This window comes from Conger conger, chromosome 11 (genome assembly GCF_963514075.1).
Source record: "Conger conger chromosome 11, fConCon1.1, whole genome shotgun sequence".
NCBI lineage: Eukaryota > Metazoa > Chordata > Actinopteri > Anguilliformes > Congridae > Conger > Conger conger.
The window spans coordinates 32354155-32366723 of NC_083770.1; the positions used below are offsets into that span (position 1 = coordinate 32354155).

The 12569-nt window shown below is 43.5% G+C and overlaps 1 protein-coding gene across 1 annotated transcript in view; it reads left to right on the forward strand.

Moving 5' to 3' along the window:
• The first annotated feature begins 207 nt into the window (after positions 1-207).
• Positions 208-12569, forward strand: part of eeig1a (estrogen-induced osteoclastogenesis regulator 1a) — a 39383-nt gene continuing 27021 nt past the window's right edge. Inside the window, exons 1-2 of the mRNA XM_061260986.1 lie at positions 208-657; positions 951-1349. Coding sequence (XP_061116970.1) covers positions 1204-1349 — 146 coding nt within the window. The 5' untranslated portion in view covers positions 208-657; positions 951-1203. The remainder of the gene's footprint in view (positions 658-950; positions 1350-12569) is intronic.

The window sequence follows — 12569 nt, forward strand, 5'->3', positions numbered from 1 at the left end:
AGAGGCTTTATGCCTGTCCTCAGCATGGTTAAAACGTGCTTTTGTTTGCACCTAGATGCTGTCGGAACCATGGGTACCCTTCAGAAGTATTTGCCACCTGGAAGCTCCACTTTTCGAGCAGTGACGCGCGTGACATGTAGGCGGTGCTTAAGGCTTTTTCTGAGACTAGAGTTGGAATCACTGTCCACTCCACGCTTCATTGTACGGTTAGTTAGCTGACTCCTTATTGAGGGTGGCCGTGCAAGGATAGCTCCCCTTCTTCAGCCGCCTGGTAGCTTTTCTAATACACGGTTCATCCAAATAGCCTTCGTATTCCTTTGAATGAGCGAAATTGCATAAGAAGAAATTTTTTTCAGATTTTCCTCCACGGCTGTTTTTCCCATTGCACCACGACTGAACCAGGGTATACTGTTCATTGGCTTAATCTTTAGGGTAACATTTGATAAGTTACTTGAACACGAATGAATTGTGACTGTGGGATATAACGTTACGGATTAGCTACCATTAGGAACCGATGTAGCTCGCAGTGACACGGAAGAATCAGTACGCTGTGGCATCGAATCATTAACGATATTGCACACGGAATGATAGAAGAGCAGCGCAAGAATCAGATGTTTAGTACGTGACACAAACAGAATCGGAAAGCGGATGATCAGGGTATGTGTTACATTACAAACTACTGAAAATGTTTTGGAGATAGGGGTGAAGAAACTGCTTCTTTTGTCCTTTAGTCGAAGTAGCTAGCTATAAAACAGTTAACCGCTGAAATTCATTGTATGGACTGTATCCTTTTACTAGGTTGGCTACTGAAAGCAGCATCTGCTTTAGTGCAGAAGCTGTAGCTTGTAGTGATATCAAGACAATTTTACTACATGTTTATTTTGAGTGGCTGCACGTATTTGTATAACAGTGTTTTAACAATAAACGTGTTTATTTATGTTTTGGGTCAGGTCTTCACCTAATCGACAGTGCGCAGTTAAGAGATGCTGAACCAAAACCAAGCTTTCAAGAAAAATTTCCAAGCCCCTGATTAAAACATCACCTCTAGTGTTTTATGCTCCGAATGCTTCGATCACTTTTATTATTTTTGCGTGTGTAATACGTTGGGCAGTTATACATAGCTTTTTTAAAATTTTAAATATTGAAGGTTCTTCACAACCAAAAAGTGAATTACTGAGCTATCACAGCTAGGGATCTGCATCAATGGCTTTTTTAACGAAGAAGAAGAAGTTCAAGTTTCAGACTCATTTCACCCTGGAGGAACTAACGGCTGTGCCTTTCGTTAATGGAGTTCTTTTCTGCAAGATAAGACTACTAGACGGAGGAGACTTTGCAAGTGCATCGTCCAGGTAAAACACAAGTAATAATACAGACTATCTGTTCTTGTTTTTACAATTTTACCTCTTACACAGCAAATGTTTATGGCGTATCCCATGATCTGTACGAGAGCACGTGAGACCAAGTTAATGTATTGTCCCTACGGGAATTATGTGCCGTGGCCCCGTAGGTACCCGTTGCCATAACGACTGTGCTTATAGTACCTCGATAAGAATTAGGCATGTTTTTTTCGCCACATTATAGCTACTGACAACGGAATTACTGAATTAACGGGCCAACGCAAATATTGGTCAGTGTCCTTAAAAATCGTGATGACAGCTACACAGCTGAACTGTTGATCACTTCAGTTCTCAAGACCAGTTCAGTGTTCCTCTAGCTAGTTGATATTTCCTGTCTGGTCTTGCACACTGGGGAGGGATAATTACAGTCACAATCATTCCCGCTAAGTGTGTGGTCATGGTTGCTTGTAGTGATTGGATCTTTATGGTGAGTACTGTTGCTGTTTTAACCTGTGCTTTACATATGAACCTGATTGTCATTGACAATGTGCTAGGCTAGGCTGCTTTTGGCAGTCGATTGTCATGTGAAACCTGCAGGTATTGTCGACCATGGTTTTGACACAATTTAACTTTTTATAACAATGTAGCAACATCAAGACAAAAGCTCCCAATACTTCATTCCAAAATGTCAAGCCCAGCCGGAGGTTATTTGCAATACAATTTCCCCCATCCTGCCATCACTGTGGGGATCTTCTATGTGGATAATAACGATAAGTGAACAGGGAAGGAGGTTGTGCCATTCTCAGCTTCAGAAGGCTTTTGATTCCACTGGTTACCCTTTTGTACTTTTCTATGAGAGCTGAAAAGGTCACAGGAGCTCACAGGGCTGAAAGAGAGCAGCAACTGGACAACACACCTTGGCGAAAAGGCCCTGTTTCTGGTTCTGTACTTTTATCCACAGCGACTTACAGTTGATTAGACTAAGCAGGGGACAATCCCCCTGGAGCAGTGTGGGGTTAAAGGCCTTGCTCAAGGGCACAACATCTGGGTGGATCTTATCGTGGCAACACTGGGGCTTGAACCACCAACCTTCCGGGTCCCAGTCATGTACCTCAGCCACATTTTGTTTTATTTTACGTGAGTTGAACCAGGCTAGAAATACATAAATGTAAATTATTAAAGTCTTGGAGAGCATTTTGCCCTCTCTGGAGCCAGCTGGTGGTTAACCTCTTGTTGTACCAGAGGTAGAGTGCTTTTGTGCCATTGCCTTCACTGGCCTCCTCTTTGCATGCAGCCTCTTGAAAATGTTTTTGCCTGCATTTGCATCACAGATGGCATATGTGTTCACCTCTTCATGGAGGCACAAGTGACAGGAGGAACTTTCAACACTGTTAAATGACCATCAAATTTGGATATTGCACCACAACCAGAGAAAAATAAAACCACGGTCTAGTACATAGCATCTTTGGTTCTCTTTGCAAATTTGCATGTTGAAAACTGATAGATGTACCTTTTGTGTGTGTGTGTGTGTGTGTGTGTGGATTATAAAGGTACCGTAGATCTGTTTTAGGATTACAGTGAATTTAAAATGACAATAGTGGAGGTCAGTAGTAGCAGTATGATTGGAATATAGCTCACAGCTTTGTTGGCCAGAAGCACATGTGTCAGTGTAAGTTTTGCATATGACTAAACACAGTTTTGCATATGACGGTACTTTGGGATGGCACTTCCTCTTTAGCCAGAATCCATATGCCCTACAGTTAACTCTGGGTTCAGTGAGCTTTCTCTGTCTTTTCATTAGTCATGTACTGTACTGATTAATGTGTCTAAAAATACTTGTCTGTGTGAGGGCCATCTGTTATTTGTGTGCATGTGATTTTTCTTCTTTTGCCCAGAGCAAATTGGGCCAATAAGTTAAAACACACAATGAAAAAATTAGTTGGGCGAGACAGCAGAAAAGTTGTGTGTGTGTAGGTGTGCCTGTGTGTGTATGTGTGTGTGTGTGTGTGTGTGTGTGTGTGTGTGGAGGGGGGGTTTGTCTTTGCTTATCAGTGCGTGATGTGCACCAGAGTGTCGTGATGGTTCATTATGTACTGTACTGTATGTGTGTGTTCTACACAATGCCTGCAGTCAAGAGCTGTGGAGGCACTGAGTCATGGTTGTCATGCCAGTCATGTTCAGCACACTTACCCACAGAAATGCCAGGTCTGTGTATCCCAGTCTGCGGGGCTGATGGGAAGGCAAAATGAGATGCATGTCCCAGAACAACCCTCATAGACTTGCCTGTGATTGGATGCAAAGCTTCATTGCGCTTGCTGATGGGGAAATATGAGGCTATAGGCAATGAGGGGTCTGAGAAACTGACGATGAAATGGTACTGGAGCTGGGTCTGTCCTCCTCTGTTTTACTCTCTCCTTCGAGTGATAGCCTTCTTTCACACTGTATCTATGTAGGGTTTCCCGTCCGTCTGTCTTTTTCTTTCCTTTTTACTTTCTGTCTCAGTGTAAGCATTATTTCTCTCGTTCTCTCCCTCTACCTCTTTCCATCTATCTGTCTGGCATGAGAAAAACAGGAAGGTGAGGGCAGTCTGTCACACTGGCTCAAGCAGTGCATTGTGTGAGCTTTGTTTTCCATCATCTCTGCGCATTCAAGGGACCAACTTAAGCGCTGCTCTTCACAAACTTCCACTTCCATGCATTTGAAGGCTGCTGATATCAGTATTTCTTTTAACAGAATTGAGGTTCCCTTATACACTAATACATCATGCCACAGACTCCTACAGGCCTGATTAGTTTACATTGCACCTTGACAGCCAATTCATCACTCTCTGGCCGAGAGTGACCTGTAGAAGCGATGTTGCTCTGCTGCTAGGCAGGGCTGTGGTTCTAGAATGTACAAGGTTTCTCAGAACCATGGCGTGAGAATTCTGGAAGGAAGAGGTCATGAACTGCATGTAAGGCTTTTATGCTGCATTATGCTCTGCCATCAACATTTTAGTGTGTTTTAAAAATTTATGGTGTTTTATGCCTGAACCTTGTGCTGTACCTGTTCTCTCTGGAAAAAGTTTAATCCTACAAATACATTGACAGGCAGCCAGCTTACCCCAAGCAATATTTTCACATTCTGATCATTCCGCTTGTTTTGGGTTCTCAGATTTTGTTTCTGTGATGAGGTGGATGTTTGATTTAGATTTTGGTCATCACTTTGGGGAGCAATACTGGGAAGGTGCTGGATCATGCTGAGAAGTTCCACGTAAGAAGAATAGTGTTGATGTCAGAAGTGGCATTCACTTGGCCTCAAAGGCATCAAAGGCCCCCCCACCCTGATGATTCAACTTGACCACTATAACATCTTCCTGAGAACAAAAACAAGAGCAGTTGCGTATCTGGATTTGTTCCAAAATAAAAAGAAGCAGACAGAAAAAAAAAGAAACAGAACTTGTGTGTAGAACATGAATACTTCTTGATTTGCTCCTGATTTTTTCTTTTTTTTATTCAACAAAAGTTTTTAAACTAAATTCTTACCAGTTTTTTTTCCCCTTAAAACATTGTTTCTCATGAAATGTGTACTAGCTGGGAAAACTATTTACATCTACTAATTGGGTGCCTTACTGTGCTCCTACATTTTTGACCTTAGATGCATATGTTAGCATAGAGCTCTGTCCCCACCCAGGGCAGGTGCCCAGTGCCCAGAGCAGCTCCTGCTGTTGGGAATGACCGTGCATGATTAATGTCCCCAAGTGGGTGTCTGACTCTGTATGATATGATTCTGTATGATACTTTATCCCCGTTGCTAAAACACTGCTGTGGTTTAGTTTGTGAATACTTAGGAATCGTCCCACATGGCTAAATTATTCATCATATTACTGCTTTTCTAAGAGGGGATTTCTCTGGGGGAGAGAGGAGTTGAGCGGGTGGTCTCTGAACACAGCAGGCCCAGCAAACTGAGTGCCAGCGGACTTGCATTCTTGAAATTCCTGATGTGTGATAGAGAGAGAAGGAGAGGGAGACAGAGGGGTATGTTCACATGCATCTAGAGCTTAAAATGTAGAGGCTACCTATTGCCTTTCCAATTTTCCATTGCACAGATGAACGTCTTGCATAGATCATCTGTGTCTCTTATCAGAAAATACAGTATAAGCAAAAAACTGGAGTGGCTGTAGAGCAAGATTTTTTACTAGGATTCATGAACAAGTGCAGTAGTCCTTTGCTTTAACAAGCTGTATTTGAAGACAGATTATTGCTAAACATGATTTTGAGCAAAATTGAGCTTGGAATTCTCACCTTGGTGCTAACTTGTGAATGAGTAAAAAAATTAGTTGAGTGTAATAATTCTCACTGTCCCCTTTCCTTGACGGAGTGTATGCCTCAATCTTGTATTTAAACTTCCCTTACATTTAGAAAAGAGAAAAATAGAGAATTGAGGAAAAGGCATACCTTCTAAGCTATTTCTGCCACAGGGAAGTCCCTGCCAAATTATATGGAAAAAGGAAAAGTTTAGGTTTGCATTTGTGTTAAGGACATAACTGGCTCTATAATCAGCCAATCCATTTTCGTCCTTTTGTTTCCTGCAGTGTCTCTCTTTTTTCTCTTTCTTATTCTCTCTTTCCCTTTATAGCTTGAAGGTTTTGATGTGTTTTCAGAAGATTAGCATTTTTAGCTCACTGGCCCAGTTCCTTCGTTAACCCGGTTGGTCATGGTGGCTGATGATGTGCCTTGAGCATGTCTGTGTTGAGGACGTGTCAGCCCAGAGAGGATCCAGGAACCTTTGTTCCTGTTTTAAATGTGGCGCTCTGCCAGGCAAGCGAGAAACCCAGACCCAGACCCTGTTCTTTAAAGATTTCGTTTGATCATGGTTTCCCAGTTTTCTGATTACAGCCCAGGGACTTCATAGATAATACTTGTGGTGAAACCGTGAAATATGCCAGCTTTTCTTCTGCCCCCCCGTGTGTTAGGAGACAGTGTTTTTTAAAACTACTGTAGATTTCAATAATTGATAAAATCATGTGAAGTCACTGGCTGACATCTTTGATGGGTATATATATATATATTTATGGCTATAACAATTTTATAGATGACTTGAATATATTTGAATGTGTTGTGTGTCCTTGTGATGTTTATAGCTGTTATGAACTCTGTGTTAGTATAGGTGTGCGTGTTTTCGTGAACACTAAAATGACAGCTTATCATGAGCCTATAATTATAGGATTCTGTCTGACAGTTAAAATTATGAATGCCTTTTGTTATGTCCTTTTGGTGGACAACAGGTTAATCCCCCAAAATTACTTTTTTAGGCATGTTCAAACTCATAGGTTTAAACCAGAACAATTGTATGATATTGAACTTGCCATTTTAAAGCCTGATATCTCAAATATAGTCTATACAACAAGCAGGTGCAACTATATAATTAAAAGCTCTTAAAGTTTCATGATATGGTGATGGCCACGTCTACAAACAGTAATATTTGAAATAATAGGAGAGTAGACATTCTATTTCCCTAATGCATTTTTTCTCCTTTATTCAGACATGGGGAAAGCAGAGGTTATAAAACTGAGATAGGCTCACAGTACTGAGGGTGCCTTTGTGTGGAATTAAACCTTTGTCCACATGGAGACACCCTTTGAACTGCACCACAGTCTCCCCGATCTGTAATAATTCTAATGATAATAGCCTGCAAGTCCACTGGACCCTGTAATGATTTTGATAATCACTGAAATGCAGCAATTCTTCTTGTAGTGTCCCTGGTTGCCCATAACTCTTGAGTTTTGTCCACAGATGTGCCTTGTCTGGAAGTTTGTAGGTCGGTCTGTCTGTCTGATTCCCTCTCCCATCACTGCCTCTTGCAGTCTCAATCTCAGTGCTTAGTGAAACCCTACACCATTCCCATTTTTATTAAACCCTGCTCCAGCACTGGAAGAGCATTCCAAGTGGGTCTGACTATGCACCAAAGTATTGAATAGAGTGAGGATGGGTGTTTCTGGGTCCTTTTTGCTTCTTTTTGCTTATTCCCCCTCCATGGCTCTTTCCTGAGTGTGCATTCTAATTCTGGTCACACACACCTCTTCACTGCCCCCCCCCCCCACTCCGCCTCTCTCGGCAACACATAAACAGCTTTTGTGTCTGTACTGGCTGTCTTTGAGCCTGGCAGAGTAAAGAGCACTGAATGGACGAGAGGTTTACCAGGCAGAGATTAGGATGACGGGGATGGGCTCAGCTGTGCTGGAGTGGGGTGGGGTGGTGGTGGTGGTGGTGGTGGTGGGGGGGGGGGGCGGCTCCTCAGCACATTTTAATCTGCCTCTCGGAGTGGGGCTCGCTTCCATTGACCGGGGACAATTCAGGGTTTTCGGAGGGTATTGTGCCAATTCAGGAGAGCCCTGCTTTCCATGGAGTGACTGCAGAGAAGTGGGGGTAGGAGGGATGTAGACCTGTGGGATTTAGGGTAACGTTTCAATTGGCCACTGATCTACACCATGAAGACTAAACAAAGGCTCCAATTAAATGCAATTACGGTGCTGAGGTAGAATGACAGACCAGCAATGCTCACAGACTTGAGTTAATCCATGGAGCTATAGAGGGCTTGTGCGTGTTTGTGCATCCCTTTCCTTTGTTTGTTCCACATTATTTATTTATCCCAGAAACTTGTACCCAGAGATCTGCACTGCAAATAATAATGTCTGATTGATTCATTGTAAATTCTGGTGTATAGAGCCGGCCAGCTCCATCTCCATAGTGGTTCAGGGCTATGTTTGGTCCATTAACACCTGATCACCCAGTGGGTCCAACCAGATTTTCTTGCTTGATTTCAGCGTGGTGTTTTTTTTATGAAAGCAGACTCCCTCCTTATTTATTTTTTCACTTTGTTCAGTGGAGAGTATTATAGATGGTAGGCCTAGATTTGTCTGTGAAGAAATTGTATCGCTGTGCACAAAGTGCTACAGCAAGGAAGGAATCGACACTATGGCTGTGTTCTCACCTGTTTTTGCCTGCATTATATTTTGCTTTTTCTGCCATCAGGCCTGCATGCACTGAGGGATGGCAGGTACTAGAGGGGTTGGCTATGTCTGTCAGAGATGCCCTGTTTGCCTCATTATTACTGTTCCTAATTACCTCTCTATTTCAGCTCTCTGGAGCTTTGCTTGCCTTCGGAGAAGAAAATAAAAGATTTTAAAAAAGATTCAGTTTGAAGCCACCTGGAAGCATGTTGTTAAGGAAAAGATTAGGGAGAGCCCACAGGGAGAGAGGGGAACAGGGTTGAGAGTAACGTGTGCAGGAGAGGGGTATAACTTCATAGGGATAACAACATGAAAAGAAGCCCCCTGAGAGAGGGCTCTCTATTAGCCGTGTGATATCTGCTTGGTGAGACATGCAAAGATCAGCTGCAGAACGTCTTAATTACCTTAAAGTGTTGCCTGTACCAAGAGTGAATCTCTTGCTAAATATTCTGTTTTTATATCATTGTGGGTGCAGTGGCAGAATGCCATGCAGAGAGAGGACATGCATAATGGGAAACAGTCTGTCAGTGTTGTTGGACGCTCTCATTTCCATGACACTTAAGATAAGGTGTAATGCAGAAATTATCCCACACAAACAAAATGATGCACACAGACAAAAAAGTGTGCGCCTGGATAGAATGAAAACACCTTCAGAGTGGTAAGTTTAGAGCCTCGGTTCATTTGGGCTGTTTTGGCTCAATCTCTTGGAGTGTGAGGTACTTTCATTGGTTAAATTTCCTCCTTAAGCAGCCATCCTGCCCATGTGTGGCCACTTTGACTGTTGCTCCTCCCACACCTCAATTTCCACTTCTTCTGTTGATGGCTCCCCTTTGATTCGGCCTACTCCAGGTGCCGATTCCAGCCCATTCCTCCCTGCTCCCCGTGGGCATTTCCCCTCCCTGCCGGGACTTGTTGGACAGCTGTTTTCGTTTACTGTCTGCCGGGGGAAAGCCTTAATCCTACCACTGTGATTCGTTTTAACTTGCCGCATGGCTGGGGGTCAGGGGTCAGGGTTCAGACCGGAACGAGAGGCTCTCAGAGTTTTGTCTGCTGATTGATTGGAATTCCTGGGTGACTCCTTCATATATGCTACAAGGGCTCTGGAGCCAAGGACTTCAACACCCTCCTTCTGTTCTATCAACACAATTCCAGAGCCTTCACTCTCAGACCTAGACATGCTGCTAAACTCCTTAGTATGCCTGTCATTATACAGCAGTGTTATCCCCGAGAGGTATATGCACTCTTTCCCCATAACTTGGCATAAGGATTAAACTATAATGTGGTTGTTTTTTCGTTATGTAGTAGAAAGTGAAATATATAAATATATTGTTGCTTTGCCACACAAGGTTCTATGTGGAAACGTTTCCGCCAAACCAGGCCTTCATTAAATCTTGTATTAATAATTTGATCCATGTTGGAGCCGATTTGCTGCTTCGACCCCATTTTGTGACCATCCGGCACTACAGTCCAAGATCACTCCTCTTATCTGACGTGGCCGCAAGCCCCTGTCCTGTGTGTATGCCTGGCAGAGTGAGCCTGACAGACGGGTGACAGCAGGCGTGAGAATCTGTGCTGGAATAATGGAGCCAATTAGCAGGGCTGAACAGTTCCACAGAGATCCAGGGAGCCATTAGGCTCTTACCTGTGGGGAGCCTCACCTGTTGATGACTTGCGAACATGGAATGAAGCCAAAGGATAACGTCAACTCTCGTGTACCCCTCTGACTCCCGTTTCGTCTCACGTTTGGTGGTTCACCACCTAGCAACTGTGCTATTGTGGTTTGGTGTGGTGACAGCACTTTGTGTGCTTCTGTGTGCATGCATGTTTGTGCTAGTGTGCTCCTTTGTGCTTTTCTGTGTGTTTTAATGCATCTGCTTGTACTTGCCAGCAGAGTCTCAATTGATCTTATCATGGCAGGGCAGAACACATGACCTATATTGCTTCAGCTGACCCCTAAGAAATTTTACCTTTATTTTCCATACTCCATCCGTATGATGTGTCCCTGTGTAGTTCCTGTTGTTGTTATGCTGCAGAACCGATTGGTTCTACGGCTTCTGTGGCCATTTTAGACTGAACCGAAGTGCACACATCGTACAGCGAAGATGCTGATTCATGGAGATGAAATGTAGTGCCTTCAGAAGCTGGCAGAGCCGTTCGCTTCATAGAGGGGAAAGGGGCCTGAAGGTTAGGTGGAGTCCACACACAAGAGCGGACAGATGAAAGTGAATTCCAAGCTGGCTTTATGCAGAATAAGGAGGGGAATAGCATGAGTAATGAGGACTCCTGGGCCTTTGTTGAGTAGTCGTGCCAAATACACTCTCGTTTCCCTGTAAATATACTTTTACTTGCAGTCTTGACATTTTTTTGGGTTGAGCGGAAAAAAAAAGGATCTGTAATTTTCCTTTCTTGTGGAGTTTTTCCATTAGTTGACCCCACACCTGCTTGTTTGACCCAGTCAAGCAAATACCTACATTTCTCTAGCATTTCGTTTTTTTGTTTGGCATCTTTTTTGTCCTCCTTGCTTGATCGTGAAAGTTGTTAGTTGTGCTCCATGGGTTTCCTTTCCTGTGGGTTCTAAGATTACGATCGGATTCTATGATCTTTATCCTGATTGTTGTTGTTTTTTGAAGGACTTGGACAGGATTTCATTTCACAGTCACAGACGTGTGTTGTAGGCCAGAAGGAACCGGCATGCTCTGATACCCATCCAGTGGCTTATGTTTCGCACTTCTGTGGGTTTTGAGCTGCCTGTTCTTCAGTGGATTACTCCATCTTTCCTTTCCTCCACATTCCGGTTTCTAGAATGTTCTGTTGTGTTAAGAACCATTTGATCTATGCAATCTGGCTGCTACTTGTTGATTCTACTGTAGCTCATGTCTTGTCCAGGCAGGCCTTTGGAACTCCACTTGATCCGGGCACGTTTAACTGATTAGATATATTTTGACTTGATGTACTTGGAATAAGCTTCTCTAATTTCCAGTGGCAATGGGACAGTTCACTGACCTCCTTTGCATGGAATTTATGCCTTTCCATTCTCCTGTGGTTTGTGCTAATAATTTCTTTTTTCCATTATGATCCCGGTCTTCATGTTTGTGTGTCTGTGTGTCTATGTGTGTGTGTGTGTGTGTGTGTGTGTGTGTGAATGTCACTTTTTGATGCCTGTAATAGAGTTCTGCCGCACAATGCCATGTCCTTGGGTCTGCTGCAAGGGACAATGTGTCTATTAGAGGGGGAGCTCTGTCCAAACTTCCCCTGCGACCTCTCGTCCTTCTGCCCCGTCTTTGTGTGCTCACAGCTGCCCGCTGGGCAGGACAAAGCTGCTTTATTGAAGGGTGAGTCGGCAGGCCAGGGCAGTGGACCTGAGCAGAGTCGCCCCCGCATTGCTGGACAGGATGGACGTAGAGTCGCTGGGTGTGCCCCTCGCCAGCGTGCCCCATGCCTTTGTACACAAGGGTTGCTATAGTTGCTGTACAAAATCTATGACAAATTACCCCAGATTTCTTTCCATTTCTTTTCAAGTATGAGGAAAAGTGTTTGTGATTACAGCTTTTTTCTTTTACTCTCAGAATATTGCTGGTACTGTAGTAATATTGAAAGAAAATTGCTCACTTGTTTATCATTTTCACAAACAGTGGACATCGTTGAAGAGTACAGCTGCAAGGTTGTTTGCCTAAAATATACATTATACTGTAGGCAATTGAGCTTTGGGAACTACAGCACAGTATTTGAATGATGCAAATTCTTTCCAAGCTCGCTACAGTACCGCAAGTCTCCGCTGTGTAGTATGTGGAATGCTGAAAAACTGTATCCCTTCCGGTGAGTGCGGCATGGGGAGCTGAAAGGCCACGCCCTGTCCCCTCGACCCGTCCCTGATTACGAAATCCCTCAAGTAAGTCACAGAGAACCGTGAGAACCGTGTGCAGTATGGAGGGGTGTGGCCATCTAACAAGGTTCCCACTGTAGGAGAAGTGGATTTGCCTCAAAATGCTACACTTACATAATGTATGTTCTTGGATTGTGCTCTAAACCAATCAAAAGCTTACTTTTTTTTCTTCTATAATCCAGTTACTTAACTGGTTATCTGCTGAAGTGTATGTACCATACACAAGGTTAAGACCATAGGGTCTTAAATCTGTGATACATCACTGATTCCTCTTGGTATGGAGCTTGGCATGTGAGCTGACTGACCTCATTTTGTGTTTGAACAAAGGCCACTACAAGCAGTTACCCGTGATACAGAT